This window comes from Microcaecilia unicolor, chromosome 13, assembly GCF_901765095.1.
Source record: "Microcaecilia unicolor chromosome 13, aMicUni1.1, whole genome shotgun sequence".
NCBI lineage: Eukaryota > Metazoa > Chordata > Amphibia > Gymnophiona > Siphonopidae > Microcaecilia > Microcaecilia unicolor.
Genome location: NC_044043.1, coordinates 67,599,443 through 67,625,390, shown reverse-complemented (window position 1 = coordinate 67,625,390; position 25,948 = coordinate 67,599,443). Strand labels below are relative to the sequence as shown.

Here is a 25,948-nt window from a genome sequence, read left to right as displayed (position 1 = left end):
ATGGTGAGCCCTGCCCAGCATGCATTTGCATTCTAACAGGCCCCCCATTCCCCGCAATGAAACCCCCACCCCACAGGAACCCCCATCTCAAACCAGTGATTGGTCCTCCAATCTCCTCAACACAAGTACACTCCCCTCCTCTTCCCGTGCCACCTTGAAAATGGTGGCGCCGAGCCCTGTGCATCCTGGGATGTGGTGGGCAGGGCTTCACCACCATACAAGGGAAACTCCCTTATATGGCAGTGAAGCCCCTCCCAGTGCATCCCAGGATGCACTGGGCAGGGGCTGGGCGCTGCCATTTTCAAGGTGGCGCTGGAACAGGAGGGAGTGTACTACTCCCTCCTCCACCACTCAGGTACAATGGGGCAACTAGACCACCAGGTTGGGGGGCTTGTGTTTGTGGCCCACCAGGGCTTTTATTTTGGGGTATTGGGGGGGGGGGGGTTAGAGATCCACTGGATCTCCAGACCCGTGATCTTGTGTTGGGGGAGGTTGGGGGGGGGGGGACTGGAGGTCCAGGTCCAGCACCAGGGCGCTGGTTTAGGGTGGGGGTGGCACAGCCCAGACTTGTCAAACAAGTGCGGGAGAATTGTGAATCCTCCCGCACTTTTACCCTATGGTCAGAGATAATAGCGTGCTTAAATTTGCATGCTATTATCTTTGATCATAGGGGTGGTAAAGCACTGCGCTGTTCCAGCGCTATTATTAGAGCGCTGTTTGGAACAGTGCGGGGCTTTTGATCATCTGTCCATCTGTTCTTACTGTATTTTGTGACATCAGTCATCCTTACACTGCAAAACACAGCAATAACTAGAGAGGGAAGGATGAAGGCTCAGTCTGCTTGATATTTTAATATCTTACAAATAGAGACAATGCCTTTTACTTCTTTCAATGCTAGAAGCAACTTAGAAAGATATTAAAAACAAAGTATATCCTCTTCATCTCTGTCAAACTTTTCATGGGCATTTGTTTCTCTATTAAAATACCAATTTAAATATAAATATTAATCAAGCTTGGTCCCCAGGGTTTTGTTCTGTGGTTAGGCTGATGCTAAAATTACAGAATTTAAAATAATGACCCTTATACAGGCTCCAGCTAATGCTCAGGATTCAGAGCTACATATGGGGGGAAACAATTAAGAAACATGAAGGAGGATTTTAAAAAATGGAAGAGGGGTGGCTAAACTTATTTAGCAGAACCAAGCGCTCCCCACTGATGTCACAATTGTTACATTACAGTTTACAAGGCCTGTGATAAACAGGCATTAGTTTAAGTAGTATATGCATGCCATACTGCAAGGAATGATCAAATCACACCCTTTATCTGTTGCAGCTCACTACAGTACCAAGACACCAACCTCCACAAATAACAGTCTACAGATGAGACCTGAGGCCCGCCCGCCCACCCACCCAACCCAGTGAATGCAGTTATCTCGGGGAATTCCCCGTTTCATGCGGCCTCAGAGATGATCCAGCTTGACGAGTGGTGGTTTGGGATGGAGTGGATGGAATGTGGGATTAGAGCTCAGATTTCATGCAGTTAAATTTTATTATTGCCTTTACTACTGTGGAAGGGAATCCATCAGTACCTTCAGACACACTGGCAATGGGCCTGCAGTGCAACTCTGCTATGGGATTACTGGCTGAATCATTGATTTACTGAAATGCAGTGTTAAGGTGGGTCACAAAAATATGTGGTGCAGATGGGGAAAGCAAAAGTATTTTCACAGTTGGAACTGTACCTGAAAGCTTTGTGTGCATAAACCATCAAAATAAGGGCTCAGCCTCAACTTTAACACAGAGGAACAATGCTTCAAAACCTCTCAAAGAACAGGCTACAAGAAAGTCTAAGACAATTCTTTTGATTTTTGCTGTGAAGAAACAAGGGCGTGGCAAGTACTGGAATATGTCTGAGACTGGCAGAGAGGTGGTGGTGGCAAATCCCTGGGAGTTCAGCACCAGGGTCTGGGACGTTTATTAATCCCCTTCAAAATGAAAAGGAATCTCGATAAAATGGATTTGCCTTTGTAATATTTTTGTCATTATTTAACGCAGTTACTATGCCGACTTTTCAGCTTTTCCCTTGGAAATTAGTGCCACCCAATCTTTCCCCTTTAATTAAAGGGATAATAAATCATGTTACAAAATCAACTCTGTAATCTCTTAGTACCAGGCAGGAATTCAAAATTAGTAATGTCAAGTGGATAAAACAGGACTCTAAATGTGTGTTTGTTTCTTTTTAAACTATTTACAGATTTAAAAAGCCATGCTTACAGAACAGAGCATTTGTAAAATTCTGAAGATTTTCCTACAATGTATTAAAATAAAAGATGCTTTGTAATTATAGCACTTCAATTGGAAACTTGCACACTGTCTGAAATCCTTGGTTTTCATTCACTCTGTTTGTAATTATTACTAGAACTGAATGTCTCAACGCACAGTGACAGAGTAACTGGATTCTAGCACCTATGAGAGACAGAACTCTCTGGAGGCAACAGGCCATTCCCTGGCTAATTATTTTTTTTTCCCATGTGGCGTCAGAATAGTGTCATGCAGGGAGAGACAAACCAGTCTTGAGGCGCCATTTCTGTGAGTGAGCAATAGTAGGTTGGAACATCTTGCAAGTGGCATGTTTTTTTTTTTTTTAGAAAAATCTATACAGAGATCATCCCTTGATTTCCTTTCACCACTGTCTCTGATGGTCCAGATTTTGCACTTTTCTCCCAAGAACTGAGCATCCCAGCACTTTGGCTGAATAAGATTATAGCTGCTTGTCACCTTCTTTCTTCAGTCGACTGAAAGAGGAAGGGAGGGAAAGAAGGTGTAAGCAATAGCAGGATTTTCTACAGCAAACAGCATAAAACATAGCAGAGTGATGAAACCAGGAAGAGATGACAGTACACTTCAGGGACAACACACCTGTGCTTCTCCTTACAGCCCTGCAATTTTAGAGAGAGATCAGTCTAGGTGGCTCTGTTCTGGTACAGTTAGCACATGATGGGACTTTAAACAAATCTAAAAATCATTTATAACTGCACGAATCACAACTTGCCTTAGGCAGGGACCTCTGGTACAGTAAAAGGGTTGCGTAAGAATATTTCATTTTGCCACGGCAACTCATTTGCTCACTGGCCATGCATTTTGGGCTTTTTTCACTAGGTCCTGATCTGTATAGGCATTTTTCCTGTACTACAGTAGAGAGGAGATGTCAGCATAAAACACACAAGTACAGAAAGGCAGCCAAGCATGATAAAAGGCATTTTGAAAATTTGTGTGCTCAGGCGGTCTTTCTCACTTGATTGTTAATCATACAAATGACCAATAAAACTTTGAATTTAAAGACGGACTGCAGGAACCACAATGGAAAGCTAAGAAAAATGACAAGAAAGGCACAGTAAATAACTGATTTATCAAGGCAATCACATCAGATGGTAGCGTATCATGAAAAAAATAATTTCTCCATCATGATTTAGACTCCCACCCTGAAGAGATTTTACTGACCTGTAATAATCTTCCTGACTAGGTAAGTGGCCACCATGCATGTGGGGGTGCCCATGCAGCCACTGCTGCTCCATTGCCAACCGCTGCAGCTCAGCTGATTGGGCATGCATGGCTTGCAACTGATGAGCTGCTGACATGGGGGGTGGGATGGCACCAGGTAAGTCTCGAGGGTAAGGGGTACCTGCAAGATAAAATAAAATTAAGCAAAGCGATCAAAAAATAGAACACATGCACAAAGTTGATGAAGGAAGAAAAACTCCTCTTTTTTGGCAAGTTTAACTTCCTGCTTTGGCAATGATTCTAACAATATATCTCCAGTTGGGTTGGATGAAACGGTGCTGATTTCCCATTCTGCAAAGCTTTTCTGAAACATGCTTGGATATCAGCCGAACAGTTGAAGGGTAGGAGATCCAGTAAGACTGCACTACCCTCAAGGACTCTGGTCCAGACTACATTGAGTGCACAAAAGATTCCTCAGAAGACTGGCTGGAAACTGGCAAGTCAGTAGTGAGAGGATAGAGCATGTAAGTTTTTCACCTCTTATCCTAGCCTTCCTTTTTATACTCAGAAAACTTGGTTAGGACACCCAGAAGATACCGTGAAAGACATGCAGAGAATGGACAGAAAATCTACAGTTGAACACAATCGAAGGACACACGTCTAAGGAGATGAAGGAAAACAGAACCAGTATGGCAAAAGACTTTTTATTGATGGAGTTACAAGAGCGTTAGCTCTCAACTGAACTCTCTCATTTTTTTTTTTTTTTTTTAACTTTCTCAGCTTTTATACTTCCAGCTCAGGCAGAGCTGGTGCAACAGTCTGGCAACAAGAACTTCATTTGTAATTACTCAGGATCTCCTCTTCCCTACATTTACATCCCTACCAAATCTGCCCAGCCATCACAGAGAAGAGACATTGGCTGTGGGCCACAAAGCAAGACTACCTTAACACTTTCCATGAGGTATCACTCTACTGATTAACACAGCAAATGACATCAGATAAACATCAAACTAAGCATATCCATTCTGCCCTCTTGAGATGCTTCCACTTTTAGTTGGTGAGCATACACATTTCCCATAGGCATTCTAAGGGCTTTATTTTTACGCAAAAAATAAGTGTTACTATAGAGTTAGGGGAAAGGGTAGGCAGGACAGGGGCAGGAGCAACAGGAGAAGAGGGGGTTGGATAAGGGAGTACAATGGCTGTTCCCTGCTCATCTCCTCCCCTCCTTTTCCCTGCAGGCTGCCTGGAAGGGAGATGCTGGAGTACAGCACCCCTGCTGTTCTGGAATCTGAACAGACATGATGGAATGCTCCAAGTCCATTCCCACAGAAATTAATCCCTTGGACACTCCTAGTGCAGTGGGTGGGGATTGGAAGGAGGGGGTGAGAAATGGGAGTTTATAAAGGGGGGAAAGGGAAATGGGACTTGACATACCGCCTTTCTGAGGTTTTTGCAACTACATTCAAAGCGGTTTACATATATTCAGGTACTTATTTTGTACCAGGGGCAATGGAGGGTTAAGAGACTTGCCCAGAGTCACAAGGAGCTGCAATGGGAATCGAACTCAGTTCCCCAGGATCACTAACCACGAGGCTACTCCTCCACTCAACACTATGTGAGAGAGCTACATTGGTACCTGTATATGCCAATATTTGTGTTTGAATTTTCTTAATAAATATTAAGTTTAAAAAAATCCTCACAGGAAACCCATCAGTGACTCTACCCCTCCCCCTCAACTTAAGACACATATCTTGTCTGGAGGCCTGATGCCGTCATACCACTGTGGTTTAAGGTTATAACCGACACTCTTTTCAGGTTACTCCAGGTTTTGTTAGGAACTTTCAATCTCCTGGGGGCCATGAACAGCAACCTTAAGCACAGCTGGCCCAGGGGAAAGATACCAACCTAGCATTCAAAGCCATACCCTCTGCAAGGCAGTGTGCAACACTTTCTACTGAGCTATTAGGTCTGCCTAGCTCTTATCTACAGTACAATATGCTGCAGACAATTACAAAAGAAACCCTAAACATCATATCTGCTCAAGGTACTGAGCTCCCCCAAGCCCTGTTCAATGGGGATGCTCATAAATAGCAGAAGAGTATGTACAATCCCCCCACTTCCAAAAAAAACCCAGCATGACCATATAAGATTTATAATCTGCCTTGTGTCTGTACAAGGCATAGTACAATAAATTCAATAAACAAAAACTAGATCTTACAATTACATTAGTAGCAAAACAAACTGACAGTGGGAAAACGCTGCCCCCCCCCCAAAAAAAAAAAGTCTTATGCTTCTTACACAACATAAAATTCAATTCCCTCATAAGAACTTTGAAAAATATCACCTCATGCAGGCTTAAGGAGAAAATCTTAAAACTAAGAAGCCAAGTTTTAAGCTGTTGCCAAAAACCCCCAAATACTCTACTGCTCAATACCAGTCACTTGTAATGTGGGACTCACCAAACACTGGGTGCCGGAGCATCTCATGTTCATGAGGGGGTTGCCCAATCAGTGGGTTTGGTATAGCACCAGGAGGATAAGGGAACCGTGCCAAATGAGGTCCAGCTGTTAAGGGGTCAACCAATGGGTGTACAGGTCCTGCTGAACCTAGAAAGCAAACAGTGACTTTTACCACACCTTGGGAAGAGGGAACAACAGTGAGCAAACTCCAAAGCTCAAATATTGTTTCACCTCATCTGCTAATTATCTGGAACTTTGTCTGCTATGATCTAAATTCAACTTTCTCTTCCAAAAATGTCAAGTGAGAACTGGCTTCCCAAAGCAGTATTTGAATTATTAAAGTGGAAACCTTTCCTCTCAGCACAGAGGAAAAGAAAGGCACTGACCTATATGGAAGTACGACTGGAAAAACAGAAAAAAGAAAAGAGTGACCCTAAGCTCAGTCTACTTGCACGGCTTTTGGGAGCTCTGACTGTACCCAGGGCCCTCTGCTAACTGTAATCTCCTTGCCTATGTGGGACAAGGACGATAACTAGTAATGGATACCCCCTTGAAAAACACTCACTGCTATTAATGGAATTGAACTTTCCTATCACAGAGGTTATATGACAGTGATATATTAAACATGTCACTGGTGCTGTCCCTACCTAGGCAATTGAAATCAAATACAAAAGAACAGGAGCAGCAGACAAGATTCTCCAGGTATGCTTTTGATGGAGATATGGATTCAAATTTAATCCATGCTGCAGGGTAAGCAAACTGGCCAAACTGAAAACTAAACTATTTAACAGATAGTAATGCAAGTATGGCAGCACATAAAACATACAAATTACAGGCCACACTCCATATCTCCCAATCTGGCAGAGCAGTATAGGAGGTGAAAATCCTGTCAGTGACCGTAGTCACAGGACGACATACATTTTTTTTTTTGCAGGTGGAAGCACACCTCATCTTTAATGTATTTCATAAATATGTACAGTTTATTACTTTCATTCATGTATTTATTTTTCATACCGGCTCTGTTTTATTGTAAGTGACAAAATCCAGTCAGAAACTACAATTTGCAGTCTTTGCTGTGACTGGCTTATCTTCTGTTGTTTTCTCATCTGCCTATTAGTCCAATGCAATTTTACTATATCTTCCTTTCTCTCCCTCCCTGAATCACCTTTTTGTATTTCTCTCCATAATTCTTTATTATTATTATTAGCATTTCATTTATCTTCTTTGCAGCCTCTGCGGGGGCCACAAAAGGAATTCCAATGCCAGAGCCCTTTTGTGTGTCCTTGTTAGAGCAATTCCCTGTTCTCCATCTTTATTTCTGAGCTAGGGAGGAGGGTAGACTCCCCAGGATAAGCACTCTTGACACTTCTATGGTTTGGGGGGGGGGGGGAGAAATGGAAGCACTAAGCAAGTGTGAAATTTCCTCCCCTGCATGTGGCACACACACAACTGAGGGGCGTTATATGTGCTCCATTGTGTGACCTCAGCACAACCTACCTGATATTATCTCAGCAAGAGGGGCCAAGTATATGACAGTAGTGTTACTACAGAGGGAACCTTACAGAACAATGTCTGGTAAGGGCATGTGACTGACAGAACTAGGAGCCATTAGCATTCAGTGCTAGAGGAACAAGAACAAAGTCTATAGTAGCATATTACTTCCCTGCCACAGCATTCTACCAAGATGTGATGCTACTGCCAGGCTTACTGTACTCTTCTGGAAACTAGAGTATGACTTGCTGACAGGTATGCTCAGTCTCAGATTCCAGTAGAAACCTCTTCTTGTAGTCACCAAGAAGAAATGCCCAATTATCTAGCTACAGGACCGCCCAGCAAAGACAAAACAGGCTCCCAGGATATGACTTGATTACAAGTGCTTATATAAGAGCACTTAGAGAAAGAAATAGTCAATATTCAAAGCGATTTAACTGGCCAGGAGAGCCTCTTGCAGGGTTAAACCACTTATGCCTGCCTAACCATCAATATTAAGCGGCACTTAACCATCCCTTGCTGCTATCAGCACTAACCACCCCGCACTGTCGGGCTAGTGCTCAGGCGGCCCATTGGAGCTTGGGCGGAGCAGGTACTTAACAAGTTAGTGGCAATATTCAGACCACTAACTAGTTAAGTAAGTGGCTAAAGTTAGGACAACAAAAAGTCTGTCCTAACTTTAACTGCCACAGTTAGCCGGAAGTTAACCGGTCTGAATATTGACCAGTGCCCAGTAAAATTCTGGGTAGCGGCATCTGGGTTTCTGGTGCCCATCCCTCACTCCTAACAAGAGGGGGTTTTTCTTGGGGCAGGAGTGATGCTTACTCACGACTCTGGCCTCAAAATGGCTGCTGCAAACTCTAGCAGCAGTCTTGTGATATCCACTAGTATTCAGTGAGGGCACCTGTTTCCCTTAGGCAGGTCTCAACTGATATTCAGTGCCCGGCATAGCCCCAGATATTCAATAGCAGTGTCCAGACATAGCCTGGCACTGAACACCCAGGTCTAATTCTGTCTGCAGCAGTCAGCGTTTAAAAAAACGTTGACTGTTACCAGCTGAATATTCACTGGATAGTGTCTAATATTTTAGCCTTCTTTTTCTGGTTCTAAGAAAATCATATTCTGTTTTCTGTGGGGAGTCAGGATATTTCCATTTTACCCAGAACTCCCAGCAGAAGGCAAGAGTCTGTAATGCCTCCTCTCTTTGACACAGTTCTAAATTACTCATGACTATTTAAACAGGGGCCCTAAAAAAGGTGACATTCCCCTACCGTCTGGTTCTACACACTCGTGTGCACCTTGTGTTCGCAATACTGCTTGTTCAATGTACCCTGGTCTTCAGCCATTTTCTGATCATGCAATCTCTCCTTTGCACTCACTATTTACCCCAAGATGTCACTGAACTGTCTGTATTTTGACCTCAACACACAGCAAACTTCCCAGTAGGACAAGTCTCCCTGCTTCTAGCCCACGCATGAGGGGGTTCAGTTCAGTGCAATTGTTATCTAAACCGATTGTGATGTAATAGGATTTGTGACACATATGCGCTACCTAATCTTTACTTCATTCAGAAGGACTTCAGTAAAGTTTTCCAAAGAAGCTCAGGAAAGGGAGGTTGAAAAGCAGGTAGGCAGAGTACAAACGCAGTTTCTTTCCTAAATAACAGACTCTTGTATTTCTATTGTGCAGTTAAGATCCCAATTTCTTCAGCTAAATCTCAGAACTACTGCTAGTGGAAAGAAATGCCTTTCAGTGCTTTCTGTGGCTTTTCTAGTTGTGTAGAGAGCCCTGTAACCTCATTTTCGCAAGCTACTCAGTGATTCAGTACCGCTACTGGCACAGTCATCTGCCTTGTTTTTGTATGCTAGTAATTTATTCTGAAATAGTTGGGGAGGTCAAGGTGCTCTGAACTGATCTGACACACATGATACACAAAAGTGATGGCAGACAGGATCCACTCAATGGGCACAAAATGGAGAAATCCTTCAAGACAAGGGTCTCCCACATCCTCCCTTCCCTCAAGAAACCGTCTGCTTCTTGTTTCTATGCAGGACAGGCTGCTCCCACCTTTACCTTAGTAGATCAGCTATGGGTACAGACCTCCACTGTTCTCTCTCTCATCTTTTTTTTTTTTTTTCTTGGCTTGCCCTTGCCCCCACCCCGATCCTCCCAGTCCCCAGTGCCCTCCTCCCATTGTAAATTCATGTTTGTTTATTTACCAGGAAAGTGGACTGGAACACATGTGCCGCTTTCAGCCACGCCTGGCCACGCCTTAGCGTTACAGCAGCAGTCTACTGAAAACATACAATAGCATAAAATGCTTCTATTGCTTACAGACGCACACAGATGAATTCACATAAAATTCTTTCAAATGCCTTTTTGATTACTTCATTTAATGCATCAGTGTTTGCAGGTCACTGGGTGTCTTGGCTTTATATTTGTTCTGAAGTTGACTGACTAGTACTTGCTTTGAGTCATCAGAACTGCCTTTTACTACAGTCCTAAGGTATCTGCTCACTCAGTTACAAATCAAAAATGTTATCTTCAGCTGATAAATGCAAGACTACTATGTCCTAAGGGCAGTCTCCAAAGAGCCTGGTGGACCCAGCTGTCTGGAAATCTGATGCTAACACTTCTTCCTGGGATGTTGGCATGAGGTGGGCATCAAACCCTTTCACTGGTACACATTCAAACTCATAACCTTTATCTTTTGATATACACAGCTCTGTTGCAGCACAGTACACTATTTCATACAGATCAGTACCTCCTATCTTCTACAATCTAAAGCTACTAGCCTGGCCAGCAAACTCCTAAAACTGCACTGACTCTACACTCTGCTTCAAGCAATACTATACCAAGTAGGATACCTCACTGTGAGTAGACAATGTTTCATTTTAATTACTGAGATTTTTTTAAGCATCAGTATCAAGGGACGCTACACAGAGTAGGAACCAGGCCCACCTGCATGAAGGGGGACCTAGGGTCATACTCTGAGGTACACCTTTGCATTTCAGGACAGACAGCACAGGCAGGGCTCCAAGCATCTGAAAGACAGGAGCCTCTTGGCCATTTAAGCAGACATCTGCTAGTCACCTTAAGGATAGCAGTGATGAGGAAATGGTCTTCTGCTATCTTATCTGGGGAATATGCAATGAACAAACTCATCTCAGACCCTCACCTTACAGTCCCCTCAAGGTAGTTTGTGAGGTGAACATGGGTGTCCAAATAGGTTTGCCTGCAGAGATAAGAGATGCAATATCACACAACTGACACATGACATCAGTGTGTGATATCGCCTGTGAGAATCTCCAGCTCCAAACAGAGCAACAGTCACAGAATAAGTGTTCAGGTCCCTGATATTCATGTGGATGCTATATGTAGGCAGAATTCCCTGCAGATCGCATCTAAGCAAGGGTTGCAAGCATGTAGGCCATTTGTGATATCAAATTTCAGGATAACTTTCTAACTGAATATTCTGTCTTATTCCACCTTAATCACCACCCTCAAAAGTTTAGGATTCAGCCCTCTCTCCTAAGCCAAATTAAGGCTGGGACAGAGTCTAGTGATACCAAGAACCAACCCAGTCAGAGACTATGCTGTGCTGACAGAACCTATGTGTGAAGACATGTTTAGCAGAAAGCTTTTCCTGTCCTGGACAGAATGTGTCTACCATTTATATGGATGCCATCAATACTACAGAAGATCCTGGTGGGTGCTGACTTGGCACTGCACCTGGCCTAACCAGTAATAGATAGCACCACTTTTCTTTTGCAGAATGTTGCACAACTGTTGCTGGCTCACCTTGATGCAGTGGGTCCTGTTGATGAAGGTGCAGGTGTGAGTGTATGTGCGAATGTTGGTGATGATGAGGAGTTACATTGAACATCTGCAACCGCGCCAAGGGATCATTTGTGAGTGATGCCATACGCTCAGCATGTATCCGCTCTGCGGCCAGTCTCTCAGGATAACTCATTTCAGGTCGCAACTGGGGCCCCGCAAGTGCAAGTCTTTCCCGTTCAAGGGGATTTAAACCAGGGTGAAAGGAAGCAAAGGGATGAGGTCCAGCTGTTGGAGGGATTGTGAGAGCACCATGCCTGGCAAAATGTTCCATTGGGTTGGCAGCAGGATGCAAAGCGTCTAGTTCTGGAGGTTTCACCTCAAAGCCTGGCTTCATTCTCTCTCGCAACTCCCGTTCTCTGATTTCCCTCTCCCGGATTTCCCGCTCCCGCAACTCCCGCTCCCGAATGGTGGGGTCTACATTATACAAACCAGGCATGTGGTAAGCCAACAAGGGGTCATTAGGGTTCAGTGGAACAAAAAAAGGATGATTGCGATTTGTGGGTGACATGACATGGGGGCGTGCATATTCACTCAGAGTCCGAAGAGCAGGGGTGTCTGGCCCAATATATGGAGGAACAGCTGCAATAGTTGTAGGTGGGGGCTCAAACGAAGCTCTGATGTGCGCTGGTCCGCTAAGTTGGGCCTCCCCGAGACGTCCGTCGTGAGACGAACCAGAGGTTTTTTGCTGCAGAGGAGAAATAGGAAGCACGTCATTAGAAAGACAATTCTCTAATGCCAAATGCCTGCTCAAACACGCAAACCTTTACAGATTATAGTGCTTTAGATCTCAAACACTATATAAAAAATATCAAACTAAAATGGAAAAGTGAAGAAGACCTCTTGATATAGGATTGGAAGAGTCAGGGGTGCTACGGGAGATGGAAAAGTTAACAGCTAAACATGAGGGTCAATTTGATGAGGAGGGGGAAGATTGGATAAGATTGAGGAGGGTTTTGAGTGCATAGAAAGTAGAGGGGAATAGGAAGCAGTGGAGACAGGTGAAAAATACATAATAAATGTAACAAGATGAGGGGGGGGGGGGGGGGTTCTGAAGGAACAGAATGCCTGGGGAATGCGTTTAAAAAACTTGTTACAAGAGGGGGAAATTGGTATATTTTGATGGGCAGGGGTGAACCTCAAGAAAACATGGAAGGCGATAGCAGGATGTTGAGCTCTTGGAAAACAATAAGTTGTACAGTTGCTGTTGAAAACTCAATAAAAATTTACATAAAAAACCCAAAACATCAAACCAGCTACTTGAGTAGTAGTCAGTGCTAAGAGCCTGCTACTTCCTAAAGATTTCTATACTACTTAGTCCTACAAGAAGAAATGTGTACGAAATACATTAAAGAACTGAACATGGCAGTCACTGGCAGATAGTAGAAAGTCGCATACTTGAGTACAGCGCCACAGTAACGTACCGTTGCTCTCTCAGTTTCTCGCTCTCGCTCCCTCTCCTTCTCTTTTTCTTTTTCCCTTTCCCGTTCTTCTCGAGCTTTTTGCTCTGCCTCTCGCTTGGCCTTTTCAATTGCCTCCTCCCTTTTCTTGGCGAGTTTTGATCCGACCAGTGGCATAAAGTACAGATCAGTCCTTGCACAAGAGTTGTAGCCACGGTCCAGGTGTTTATAAAACCTGGAAGGGAGGCAAAACTGTTCAGCAGAGAAGAAAGGACTGAGACTTATCACAATGTAGTTCAGTATGGTTGTGGAGCTGCATTTGTTTATGACAGCCAGAGCTGACAGACAGTTCTGGAATATAGCAGAGTACTTTCACTAATGATACCAAAGACAGGGCATGTCTAAACCATTACTAACCTGGAACCCACACTGTGTCCCTTCCTACAGCAAATTGACACACTTGTACCAAAAAAGGGAGCTTGAACTGTCTCTAAATAAGGTTGCAAAGTCCTATTTCAGTTCTGAAAATAAAGCTATATTAAACTCTAGTTTCTAAAGAATAAACAAATCTTGACAAAGCAGAAGAGACTGGCAATATATAAGCAGCAGAATGACTAAAATCTATTAACAAATGCTTTATGAACTAACATGTCATTTCATCCAGCTTCTGAAAACAGAATAAAGTTCTCATACCTGGCCGACTGACTAGCATGGCTGGGAGTATCCACCACTGTGGGTTCTGGAGATGGGCTTCGTGGTGGCAGAGGAGGACTTTCTGGTTCTTCAGTCTCATCAGGTGCCTCCTCTTTGATCTGAATTGTGCAGGGATTGGAGGAGGGAGTCACAGATGGCACAGACACAGTGGGGACTGCTGCTGCTGTCGGGGCAGGTGAGTGAGCTTGAACTGCAGAGATAGAAGAGGAAGTGGCGGTGGAGGGGCATGACGACGATGTGATAGGAGGTGGTCCCCCAGGAATGAAGGGATGCTGCGAAAAGGGAGGCTGGGGTGGTATCTGATGCAGTCCTGCTGCAAGGTGGTTTGCTGAAGGTGGGAGGCTTTGGCTCTGAGTGAGAACTGGGGGCTGGGCTGGAGAGGTTTGAAGTTGCTGGCTCTGAGGCATCAGCTGCAGGGGAGGAGGATGTGCCGATGGTGGGTGATGAGTTGGGAGGGAACTCAGTGGTTTAAGAGCTGGAGGTGGTGGCAAGTTGGCATTTATTGAGAATGGAGGGGGCCCAGAGAGATGGGGAGGGTGTTTGTGGGACTGTGGTATGGGTACCTGAGAAATAGGGGTAGTGGGTGGGGGTTTGATATGGGGCATGGCCATAGAAGCAGATGGCAAAGGCTGCTCCCGAGAAGATTGTGCTGACTGTTGTACTTGGGAAGAAGTGTGAGATGCAACTAGTGGTTGTGGGGGGACCTGAGACTGGCATGACTGGGGAGGGTAAGGCTGGGAAGGAGCTGCATGCTGCAGCACAGCCTGGGCCTGCAGACCATGGTGCTTAGGTGAAATCTGACTGTGGAGTGGAGATTGTGCATGCGGCTGGGAAGAGGAAGGAGCTGGAGGCTGACCATGGGAGTTTGTCAGAGGCTGCATTATTGGATGAGGTGAAGGAAGTCTTTGAGGGCATTGCTGTATATGAGTGTGTGCTGAAGGCTGACACAGCGATGGTGAGACCTGAGCAGGAGTCAATGGAGTACTCTGTGATGGGAGCATCACTGATCCAGGTGAGACAGGAGTCGGAGCATGGGTAGCCAACCCATTCTGTGCCTGCAGCATTGATGAGGGCTGTGCCTGAAGCACTTGTTGCTGAGCAGAGGAGTCTGAGTCACTCTCATTGTCCTGAGGGCTGGGAATGCTGGGAGAAGTGCTACGATTGTCCTGGTCAATGTCCTTCGGGTCACTGCTACCCTCGTCATTCACACTGCGGCTGTCTGAGCTCTCACCCTCACCTTCACCCTCAGAGGGGGAATTTGGTCGGCTGATCTCCTGATCAATAGTGAAAAGAGGAGAAAAACAAAAGAGGAGGTCTGGCTGAGTTAGGCAGATCCAGGTTTTTGCTGGAAGCCCTTAAATCATAATACACTAGACAGAGTTAAAGCCTTTTGAAAAAAAGTCATCATTACTGTTTGCCCCCAACTCAAACAACCTCAATACATTAATTTTAATTCAGAAACCTCAGGTGAGAGAAAGCATAGTTGCTAACCTGTAAAAGGGTCTTTTATATTTATTTTCTCCACAGACAGCAGGGAAATGAAGTCACACTTGCGGGTGATGTCCTTCGGATGCCTCAACACTCAGTGCTTTCTCCTAGCTCAGGGAACCTTGTTCTATACAGTACTCTGAGCAGACATGGAGCATCCTGCCCTATGGGTTGCCCCTCCTCTCTCTGTTCAGTGTAGCTCAAAGTGAAGGTAGAATCTCAGATGTGGGGGGCTGGTAAGCAGGTAAAGTGTGGCTGCACTCCCCAGCTGTCTATAGAGAACTCCTGTTACAGGTAAGCAGCCACACTTTCTTCATTAACAAGCAGGGGATATGGAGGCACACTTGCTGGAGACTCCACAGCTAAAGATCACCTAATTTAAATACTGAGATCTGGCGATCCAAGAAGCCATAAAAGAAGGATGGAGGAGATGATATCAAAGTGCAAAAACCTCTCTCAGTATGGACTGACCAAATGCCATGTCCTACTCTGATGTTTAGTCCAAACAATGATGATTTGTGAATTTATGTAGTGAAGACCAAGCAGTTATTCTGCATATATCAGCAATGAAGACAGATCGAAAATGTGCTATACAGATTGCCTTCTATCTAACATGTCATTATCCTGTCAGGAGACTGGTCTCCAAGTAGGTAAAAAAAAAAAACAATACAAGATGAAAGCCAGTGAGAATGTATGTGAAGAAATGGCAGTCCTGGATAACTGGGGCTTAAAAGCCACAAATAGTTTTGATTTCTTTGTCATAGTAGCACTGAAGTTGATTGCTTTATCTCTGTCTCAGTGGTGGAACATGGTCTGTTTATATTGTCGCTATGAGAAGGAAGCAGAGAACAGAAGATTCAATGGTCCACTAAGTATTGCAAGTGGAAATTATTGGATAATTGTGTGTCTGGGGACATAATTGACATGTTATATATTTTTATATAAATGATGAAACAAAAAAGTGAGGAGAATGGATGAGGATACCAACTGTTTTATATTTATTCACTTAAAAAATTCACTTAAAAAATTACATGTGCATAACAGCGACCCGACACGGCCGTGTTTCGGCACAATGGCCTGCTTCAGGGGTCTTTATAACCTCCTCTCCTAAGAGTTATCGGCAAATAGTGAAAAAGCTTTTTCACTATTTGCCGATAACTCTTAGGAGAGGAGGTTATAAAGACCCCTGAAGCAGGCCATTGCGCCGAAACACGGCCGTGTCGGGTCGCTGTTATGCACATGTAATTTTTTAAGTGAATTTTTTAAGTGAATAAATATAAAACAGTTGGTATCCTCATCCATTCTCCTCACTTTTTTGTTTCATCTTCACGGTGTCGTGAGGATTTTTTACCTCCTTCTTTGCCTTCGATATATTTTTATGTCACAATTGCTTGCTTGCTGTTAGAGTAATAAAGATTATTTGAACTTAAAAAAAAAAAAAGAGCCATTAATAGTTACAACACTGATGGAAGACAGACATTTACTGGAGGTAATAGAATAAAGCTCTACAACAGTCAAGCCTATACAGCACTACTTCTGCTTTGGTGGAATGAGGCTTTGGGAAGAATGCAGAAAGTGTAAGGGATTAATTTAGATTGGGGGCTCTCAACCCAGTCCTCAGGACACATCCAGCCAGTCAGGATATCCATAATGCATACACATGAGATAGATTGGAATACAATGGAGGTAGGTCATGCAAATCTATCTCATACATATTGATTCCGTGTTTCTGAAAACCTGACTGGACAGGTGTGTCCTTAAGGACTAGGTTGAGAACTACTAATTTAGGTGAAACTCAAGCTACTTTAGGAAGGAACTTGGGATGTGTACATAACAGCACTTTATTATGGAGGAACTGGGTGTAAGGAGAGAATATTGGATCAAGTCTTGTATTTCACCTGCTGTCCAATGGCTTGGGTGTATAGGAACACGTGTGTAAGCATCCTTCCTTGAGATCTAGGGAGGCAAGCCAATCGTGTCACAACTCAGTAGTCGTAAAATCTTTATCTTCTGATGAAAAAGTTTAGTTTTTCCCTTTTTGGGGATTAGGAAGAAGTTGGAGTTGAACTCTTGCCCCTTTTGGGAGAGTGGGACTTTGGAAACTGCCTCACTGAGGATGAGAGTCTCCAACTCTGCTGCCAGAAAAAGAATGTGCTGTTTTAAGATTTTTACTGATTGCAGTGGACCTCTTGCCAGAATTTTATTCAGTATCTCTAGCCTATTATTTCTAATATCAATTGTCTATTGTAATGGACTGCCCCCTACAGGGAAGTAGCTAAATAGCAGGATTAGGTTTAAGTTCAGTTGTCAACGAACTAGGCTGTTTTCTCTCCCTTTGCTTTTGTCCCTGAGGATATATGAGATTTATCTGACACTGAGAAGGCTATTTTATGACTGATGGCACTTTTTTGGGGTAAATGTACTGAGAAAAGTACTGTACATAACAGCTTTTGTAATAAGGTTGCACTCCTCTGACCATAGAGGAATTTATCTTATTTTTAACCTCATCAACAAGCAAGTTGTCTCTAAGGCACAAGCCAAATGATCATGGAGATCCTCTCTAAATCCTGATGCATATAACCATGCTGTTTTCTTGACTCTGAAAGCTATGGCTGAAGCTCTAGTTCTATCATATCCTAAGAGGCCTTAATCATATGAAAAGAACACTCTTGATGCAATAGCAGGATTTGTGTGGGAGGTGATCCTGAAGAAACTCCTCTGTGGTTTTTGACACCTCAAAGATTTGTTTAAGCAGCATATAATTGCAATGTAACATTTTTAATTGGTGAGCAAGAATTTTGAGCATTCACATGAAGCTTTAACACATTTTGCATCCTATGGTATCTAAAATTTTAAGGTCTTTACCTGGTGAACTGGTGTTTGGCTTAGCTTTTTTAACTTTTTTTTTTTTTAAACAGCTGCTTCAAACACTGTGGACTACAGAGAAAGTTGAGTTTCACGGCCAGCTCAAGGAATTATGGCATCCTAAGCCAACTTGCTTTGGACCCCCCACCCTTCCCACATTGCTTCTGTTCCTGGTGCCCCCCACAAGTCCAGCATTTCTCACCAACCCCCTGATCCTGTCTCTCTCTTCCTCCCTCTTCTACCATTGTCGTGTACACTTTACCTTGATTGTCAGCAGTGGCAATAGCAGTATGAATGGCTTTCAGCCAGCCCCTGCATCTTCCCTCTGCCACATCCCGCCCCCAGGACATTGAATCAGAGGAGGAGGAAAGTGACAGAGGGAAGACGTAGGGGCTGGCCAAAACCCACCAGTTGTTCATGCTGCTGTTACCGCCACCAGCAACCAAGGTAAAGTTTACAGGACCATGGTGGAAAAGACGATTCTCAAAACCCACCGACAATAAGGTCAACTAGTATGGGAACAGCGTGCACATAAATCTGCACAGAATGATCAGAGGGCTTCAGCACTGAAAATATGCGTGGCAAAGTTGACTGCAAATTGTATTTACATGCAAATATATATTACCTGCTATTCCTTCTCAATGCTTACAGAACAGCTCATAAACCAACCCTGCTCTTACCACTGGAAAAATAATGCCAACTCGGAGCTAGAAGGTTTAAAAGAGAGGATTTTGATTTCCAGTTTAAAATCTGCTGGTTTTGATTTCATTTGGAAGCAGAAGAAAGCCCATGCAAGCCTTTAAGCCCTTGTGCTGAGAAACAAATGTGTGTGAATCTGAGCAAGCCTGAAAGCACACACTGGTACCTGTTTTCGGTGCTTAAAAATTAAAAAGCTTATATTTAAAAATAAAGAAGAGCGGCACCGATGTGTGCTTCATGATCAGGTTTGCTTGGCACATGCAATGAGGAGCTGTGCTCATCATGAAACTCTTTGGCGCATGAATCAAGCACGTTCCTCCCCCTTGCTTTCGCTTTTACAGCACATGTATAATTTGAATATCATTTCCACTGAACATTGGAGAGCTATTTTTCTGTTTGTTAGCTTTACCGTGGGAGTTCTGAGAATTGGCCTGCAGGTGAGGCACTGATGGTGATTTCAGAGACTGGGGATTTTGGCACCCTTTATCACCCAGCTCCCTGAGCCAGTGCCTCACCTGGTCCAATGGTTAAGCCATCCCTATTGAGCTTGATCATGTTCTGGAGCTGGACCTACCTTATATTTTAATTCTAATCTTTTGGAAACCGCCTGTATATCCAAATATCCTGAGAAATTCTTGGAGGACCTTATGTACTAGGAGAACTATTTTAAAATAGAATAAACATCATGACTAGAATTCTGAGTTTCCTCAGAACCTAGAGAGAGAGTTTTGACCATTTTAGACCAAAATTTAGGATATGGAGTGTCCTCCTGCTGACCTTCCTGAGAAGACAAATCAGCAGATGGTGGCTGGGATGCCGTATGGTGCCCATGAGGACAAGGCATGAAAAGTCAAGCAAAATGAACATCATCGCTCGAGTCCCTGTCATTCAGGTCTCTAAGCAGGGTCACTATATCTGGTGAGGAAGGGGTATCGTCCTCTGAGAAAGGTGAGGGAGGATTACTAATAACATATGCATCCAGATGAAAGTGAGGAGAGCAAACACAGGTTTATGTGTGAGAGAGGTAGTATGAAGCCCTTTGCACACTAAAAAAAGACATAACTAAAGTTAAGGTTTTTTTGTTTTTAAGAAACTATTGTAGTAAAAGAACAGCTGTATCTTGGTTTTCCACATTCTGCAGTGAAGGGGCAGATATTGGGCACAATTCAGGCATGCCTGTCCGAAGAGAGTGCCTTACAGAAATAGAATGCTTAGATGGAAGACAGTCTGCATGCTAGGAACTTGCTCAGTGTCTTGGAGACCGAGTCTTGCCATTTTACAGATGACTGAGCAGTCTTTCTGGCGGGCTTTGGGACAGCTGGGGGCTCTGTTAACTGTGATGCCAGTTTAATTTTCAGCACAGCAGTGAAAGCTTTCTTACTAGGCTTTTTGCCTGTTATGCTGTCAGGCCCCGATGCTCAAAACTCCAGCACTATTCCAAATAGCACCATAAAAATACCACAGGAGGCGCAGAAGAACAATGACCTAATAATGCTCAATACTTCTGATAGCAGGGAGTTCAGTAGGAGGATTTGTGCTTGGCACATGCTCTGAAGAGATCCATGGTAAGCTCGGCTCCTGTGCGCATGTGCTGGTAAAACCAGAACGTGAAGCACACATTGGCGTCTGTTTTCTGCAGCCTAAATATAAGCATTTTTTTAAATTTTTTTATTTATAGATTATATGCATTTACATTTATGTAATATAACATAAATTTAGATATCAAAGAAATATATCAAAATAAGTAAACAGGAAAATTTCCAATTATTTAGTCCACAATAATGGTTCCAAGATCTAGGTAATACTATACTCAATAAAAGGGAAAAGAAAAACATGAGTTGAAGGAGCTGGTGAAGTCACAGCCGGGTAATAATATAAGCATTTTTAATTTTTTTTTTTTTTTTTTTAGCTTGGACCCTTATATTTAGATGCAGGAAACCAATCCCAGTGTGTGCTTTCACTGGGCATTTAATTTTATTTATTTTTTTTAGCGTGGCCGGTTTAAATTTAGAAGCAGGAAATAGACGCCAGTGCTTAATGGGTTACTTGGGCTTCCTTCTGCTTCCAAAAGCAATCAAACCCAGCAGATTTTGCAGAAAGAATCTCGGGAAATTGTCTATACCAACATCTTAATGCCTGCTCCAATCTGGCATTATTTTTTGCAGCAGTAAGGCAGTTTTGTTTCAGGTTCTATTTTCTGAGCATTGGGGAGGAATATAAAATGACCTCATTAACATGAGTTTGACTACATTTGCATGCTATCTGCTCTAGTGCCTGGCATGCTCATTGTTTCCTGCACTAGACCCCTCTGAACATTCTGCAAAGGTAAATGCGGGCACTAGTAAGACGCTAAAGGCCTCTAGAAACCGCATTTTGATAATCGGGGCCTCTGTGAACAGACCTGTCTGCCTTGGAGGAGTTGGAGTAGAAGTGTGGTCTCTGATGAGCTGTGAGCTACTTTTGTCTGTGCAGCCAATGGAGTAGTATTAGCACCCAAACAGCTAGGCAATTTCTGCTTCTTAAACAGAATTCCTTCCAAAGGCATCTCTTGCCCCCCAGCTGCATGGGAGGGTCCAGTCTGGGAACCTGAACATAGTGCCAACATGGCAAAAAATATGCTTTAAACTCCTTGTTCTTGACAAGATTGGGGTGGGGAGAGAGAGAATGAGAATGAAAATAAGTGTTTGCACTGGCCAGCGGAAAAAGACAAACTGAGGGAAGGGAGAGGCTACAAATAAGGCATGAAGCCTTGCACATGCTCAGAGCACTGTAAACAAAATGGCTTCTTTTGCTAGAGAAGAGGACCAAGTGCGGAGCCATCCGGAGAACGTCACCAGCAAGTGTGCCTGCATATCTCCTACTTATTGAAGGAGAAAAAGATATACTATCCAGGATAAATAACATAATTCAGTTATTGCTAGATCAAGGCCTTATGCACAAAAACACAAATATTTTGCAAAGCTATCTTAACACCCCACATTATCATAAAAACAGAGAAAATAGCAGCAATAGACCATATGGCCTACCCAGTTTGGCCATCCACACCATATCAGTAACTGTGGGAAGGAGGGTAAAAGCTGCACCAATCTTCGCAGGTTTATCATTTTTCCCCTTTTCTAACAAAGAAAGTATCACTACATCATCACAGTGCTTGGCCTAAACATGTCAGATGCTGCCATCCCTTGAATTATATTATTGCCTATGAAGAACGAAAAGGCTGGAGAACAGTCACACAGGCACTACTCACTTGTGTTTTGGATTTTTTCCCACATGTCCTAGTGAGATCTTCAGTATCAGATGAGGCCTTTTCTCGCTGACGTTTGGTGTTCTTCAGGGGAGATGATGCTTCATCCACTTTCTAGAGAAAAAAGGAAAAAAGACAATGTCTCATCCCAGGGTTTTAGGAGATGGGAGCAAGGAAATCTAAGGAGACGTGGAGGGGCATTTTCAATATGACATCTTAGTCCGACTTTGGACGTTTTGCAAAAAATGTCCAAAATCTGAATAGCAAAGAAGATCATTTTCTAAAAAGAAAAACGTCCATCTTTTGTTTTCGAAAATAGGTTCTGCGATTTGGATGTTTTATTTTTTTGGACCATTTTCGAGAAAAAAAGAAGTCCAAGTGCAAAACGCAGAAAATCAAGCCATTGGTATGTAGGAGCCGCCAGCATTTTTAGTACACTGGACCCCCTGCCATCCCAGGAAAGCAATAGGGCACCCTAGGTGGCACTGCAGTGGACTTCATAAAATGCTCCTAGGTACACATCTGACTACTGCTCCCTTACCTTGTCTGCTGAGCCACCCAAAACCCACTACCCCCAACTGTACACCACTACCATAGCCCTTATAGGGGAAGGCGGCACCTATATGTGGGTACAGTGGGTTTCTGGTGAGTTTTGGAGGGCTCACAGTTTCCTCCATAAGTGTAACAGGTAGGGGGAGGTAGAAGCCTGGGTCTACCTGCAGTGGACTACACCCACCACAAAAATGTGGGTGGGTGGGAGGAGGTTAGTGACCACTGGGGGGAATAAGGGGAGGTCATCCCTGATTCCCTCCAATGGTCAGCTGGTTATTTAGGGCACCTTTTTGTGTCTTATTTGTTATAAAAACAGGTCTAGCTCAAAACGTCTTAGTTTTAGTCCTGGACATTTTTGTTTTCTTCCATAATGGCTGAAAAATGTCTGTCTCAGGAATGCCCAAGTCCCGCCCTGAACACGCACCTGATATGCTCCCTTGAGATTTGGACGTACTTCGACAGACTTAAAAAAAAAAAAAAAAAAGTCTAAAAATAGGTTTAGAAAATACTGATTTGGACATTTTTGTGAGAAAAACATCCAAATGCTGATTTTATGTCATTTTTTAGACGTTTTTCTGTTTTGAAAATGAGCCTGAAAAAACAAAAGAACGGAAGAACTCAAAAGAACCAGACTCAAAAATATATGAAAAGCCAATAAATTTGGCTTTTCATATATTTTTGAGTCTGGTTCTTTTGAGTTCTTCCGTTCTTTTGTTTTTTCTGTTGTTTTTTACGGGAGAATTGGACTCTCTTTGTTGGTTCTTGAAAATGAGCCTGACAGAGAAGTTTAGATAGTACACTGGATGGAGATTTTCAGTGACTCTGGGTAAGACACATAATCCTGTATTCTACCAGGTACCAAAAAAAAAAAACCCAAACAAAAAAAACTTGTATTGTGAGTCCTCTAGGGACAGAGAAAATACCTGCATATAATAAATGTAAAACGCTTCTAGAATATCTTCTGAGTATATAGTACAGTCTCGATTATCCAATGTAAATGGGACCAACCCATTATTGGATAAGTAAAAAGTTGAATAATACAGAAAACATTGTATAAATCCCTCAAACAATGCATAAACAAAGACATATTTCCCGATTTTCAAAAACTGTTCTAAAACAAAGATTTTTAATAGAAATAAATGGGATATCACTGGGAAGTCTGTCAGATATGACAGATAGTTGGATTAGTGAAGATTGGGTAATTGCAACTGAACCATACATGACTGGCGTCTCAACCAACTGCCATTTAGTTTAACAATTAGCCAAAAGTGAAGTTGTAGATGCCTTACTTAGTCCTCGATGCTCAAAACTCCAGAGCTGTTCTGAATAGAACTGTAAAAATATCGCCAGAACAGCACAGAACACCAAGTGATGGTGTCACAAAAAGGGGCAAGGCACCAGAGAAAAAAAGAATGCGAGAAACCCAGCCAAAATCAAGGCATAAAAGCAGCCCAATGATGCAGAAACCAAAGGAAACGTAAAAGCAGAATAAAGAGAAAACTAAAATAATAAGGGAAGGCGATAAAGGTAACCTGAAGAAGAATACTGCAAAAAAAAAAAAAAAAAAAAATCACTGCAAAGGAACTGAAGCTATGAAGAGCAGAAGCAAAATGCAACCACTCCTCACCGCGGTAAAAAAAAAAGAACTGTGGTAATCGCGCTCTTGTGGCGGGCGGGAAGGCACCTGCACATACACAGTGGAGAATGTTTCGCTCCACAGAGCTCTTTAGAGCTTGTCATAAAGTCTGGACTGGGCAATGCAAGACTGCGTTACTCATGTGTGAGAATACAAAGGCCTGCTTGTCCTCAGAGAACTGAGGTATCTTCTTGTTGAACAGATTGGCAAAAAGGTTTATTGAGGGGATGCCCCCCAAAAGATCCTGTGGACAACTTTTTTGTCCAGTGACCACCTGTGGAGCCGTAGGACTCGACTCTCCCAGATCGCTGTCCTTGCCTGCCAGACACATAGCTCAGAGGCACATCCCCTTATGAAATGGCTGAGTTCCACATTCTGATAGTCTCACAACACAGAAGGTAAAATCCCATTTCTCACTGCTTGTTTATGTAATACATGGCCACCTGGTTGTCGGTTTGAACCAGTTATCAGGATGACCTTGTTGAACAATCAATTTCTGAAAGCTTTTAAAGCATTCTAAATAGCTCTAGGAAGTTTGCCTGCGCAGATCATATACCAGTGATTCCCAAATCTGTCCTGGGAGAACCTCAGCCAGTCCAGTTTTCAGGATATCCACAATAAATATACTTGAGATAGGAGACAGTGTATGCAAATCGATCATGAATATTCATTGTGGATATCCTGAAAACTGGACTGGGCTTAGGGTCTCTCAGGACAGGTTTTGGAATCACTGCCATATTTCCTGGGTCTGAAAGTCCATCCAAATAAGCTCCCCAGCTCAGTTTGGACATACCTGTAAGTAGAAATCAAGTTGGTTATCCTTTGCTGCAGAAGAAAGGCAGCTGCTCGAGTTGTGCCTAGCAAGACTCCTATGAATTTGATGGGCAACTTGGAAGCTGGTCTGTCGAATAAGATGGTATCCTTGGCGCTAGAACGGTGTAAGGGGGAGGTCCTTGACACAGCCGGGAGGCGAAACATGCATGTCGGACACATTTGAGCCCCCAGTCCGAATATATTTAAGATAAGTGCTATAAAATGATATATAAACAATAAAAGCCGATGAAGAAATTAGTGCAGTTTAGAATTGCCACAAAATTATGTTTGGGCAATTTTGCACTACTGAGGCGAGAATGTAAGGGTTTTGAAGAGTTACTGAAAAAAAGTGGGTTGGAAAAAAGTGTGAAGAAATGGTGTTAGAAGAATAAGAACTGGGATTGAGGAAATTGAAGTGTGATACATTGAAGTTCCCAGTAAGAGATTTATATACAATACTGCTTTGATTTTGAAGTTATAAAGGGCCATTTGCTTGCAAAACAAAATTCAGTCTCCCTCCTACAGGTAAGCCATCTGGAATAGATATGGAAACTGTAGCTATGTTCTTGTGAAGGCTGTCAAAATCCTATGCCTAATTTTGACTGCAACATAGGTTGGGGACTTATGGGTTCTCTGCTGTCTGGGCCAGGAGCGAAAACCCTACTGAGACTTTGAGGACAGGAGGGTGGAGAATACATATGCCTATGAGAGTAACAGGACCTCCATTGCCCTCGGCTCTGAAACCTGGAGGTGGTGGCCGAATTTGAAGTGGGCCTTGAGAAAGTTTTAAGGGTGTCACTATATCGCTTGAACTATCTATTTTCCACAGTCACTTCCCCCTTTGACTACTAATAAGTAGAATTCCTGACTTATCCCTGGTAAGAGTGAAACAAACTCCACAACACTGTGCACTACGTTCTCCAAGCACATGTCTTTGAAGAGCTGATAGGATGCTATATGGGACAAGGGTAGAGCATTCTGAAAATTTTCTTCCCAGAAAGACTCTAGTGCCTCAGCTTCCCTCCTAGGAGGCACTGAGGCATAAGTCTTGTAACTCTTGGCTCTTTTGAGAGCATAGTTGACCATCATGGATTGGTGAGGAAGCTGTTGCTTCTTAAATACTGGAGCCTCTATGTATAGAGTCAACCTTCTTATTTATAGGAGATATAGAGAGGAGGGCTCCCACATTCTAATCTGCAAAAAAAGAAATAAACTTAGGAACTTGGTGAAAACTAAGAAATTATTGA

At 43.2% G+C, this 25,948-nt stretch overlaps 1 protein-coding gene across 7 annotated transcripts in view; it reads right to left on the bottom strand.

Annotated features, from left to right (window-relative positions):
- Nucleotides 1-1,420: 1,420 nt before the first annotated feature.
- The window catches only part of RERE (arginine-glutamic acid dipeptide repeats), a 569,568-nt gene continuing 545,040 nt past the window's right edge, over nucleotides 1,421-25,948 (bottom strand). For 6 of the 7 annotated variants that reach the window (XM_030186180.1, XM_030186181.1, XM_030186185.1 and 3 more), the window contains 8 exons: nucleotides 21,704-21,814; nucleotides 13,384-14,678; nucleotides 12,715-12,925; nucleotides 11,255-11,978; nucleotides 9,673-9,747; nucleotides 5,963-6,109; nucleotides 3,501-3,681; nucleotides 1,421-2,794 (listed from right to left, as the gene is read on the bottom strand). In XM_030186180.1, coding sequence (XP_030042040.1) covers nucleotides 2,761-2,794; nucleotides 3,501-3,681; nucleotides 5,963-6,109; nucleotides 9,673-9,747; nucleotides 11,255-11,978; nucleotides 12,715-12,925; nucleotides 13,384-14,678; nucleotides 21,704-21,814 — 2,778 coding nt within the window. In that variant the 3' untranslated portion in view covers nucleotides 1,421-2,760. The remainder of the gene's footprint in view (nucleotides 2,795-3,500; nucleotides 3,682-5,962; nucleotides 6,110-9,672; nucleotides 9,748-11,254; nucleotides 11,979-12,714; nucleotides 12,926-13,383; nucleotides 14,679-21,703; nucleotides 21,815-25,948) is intronic. The other variant, XM_030186182.1, reaches the window with a different exon arrangement.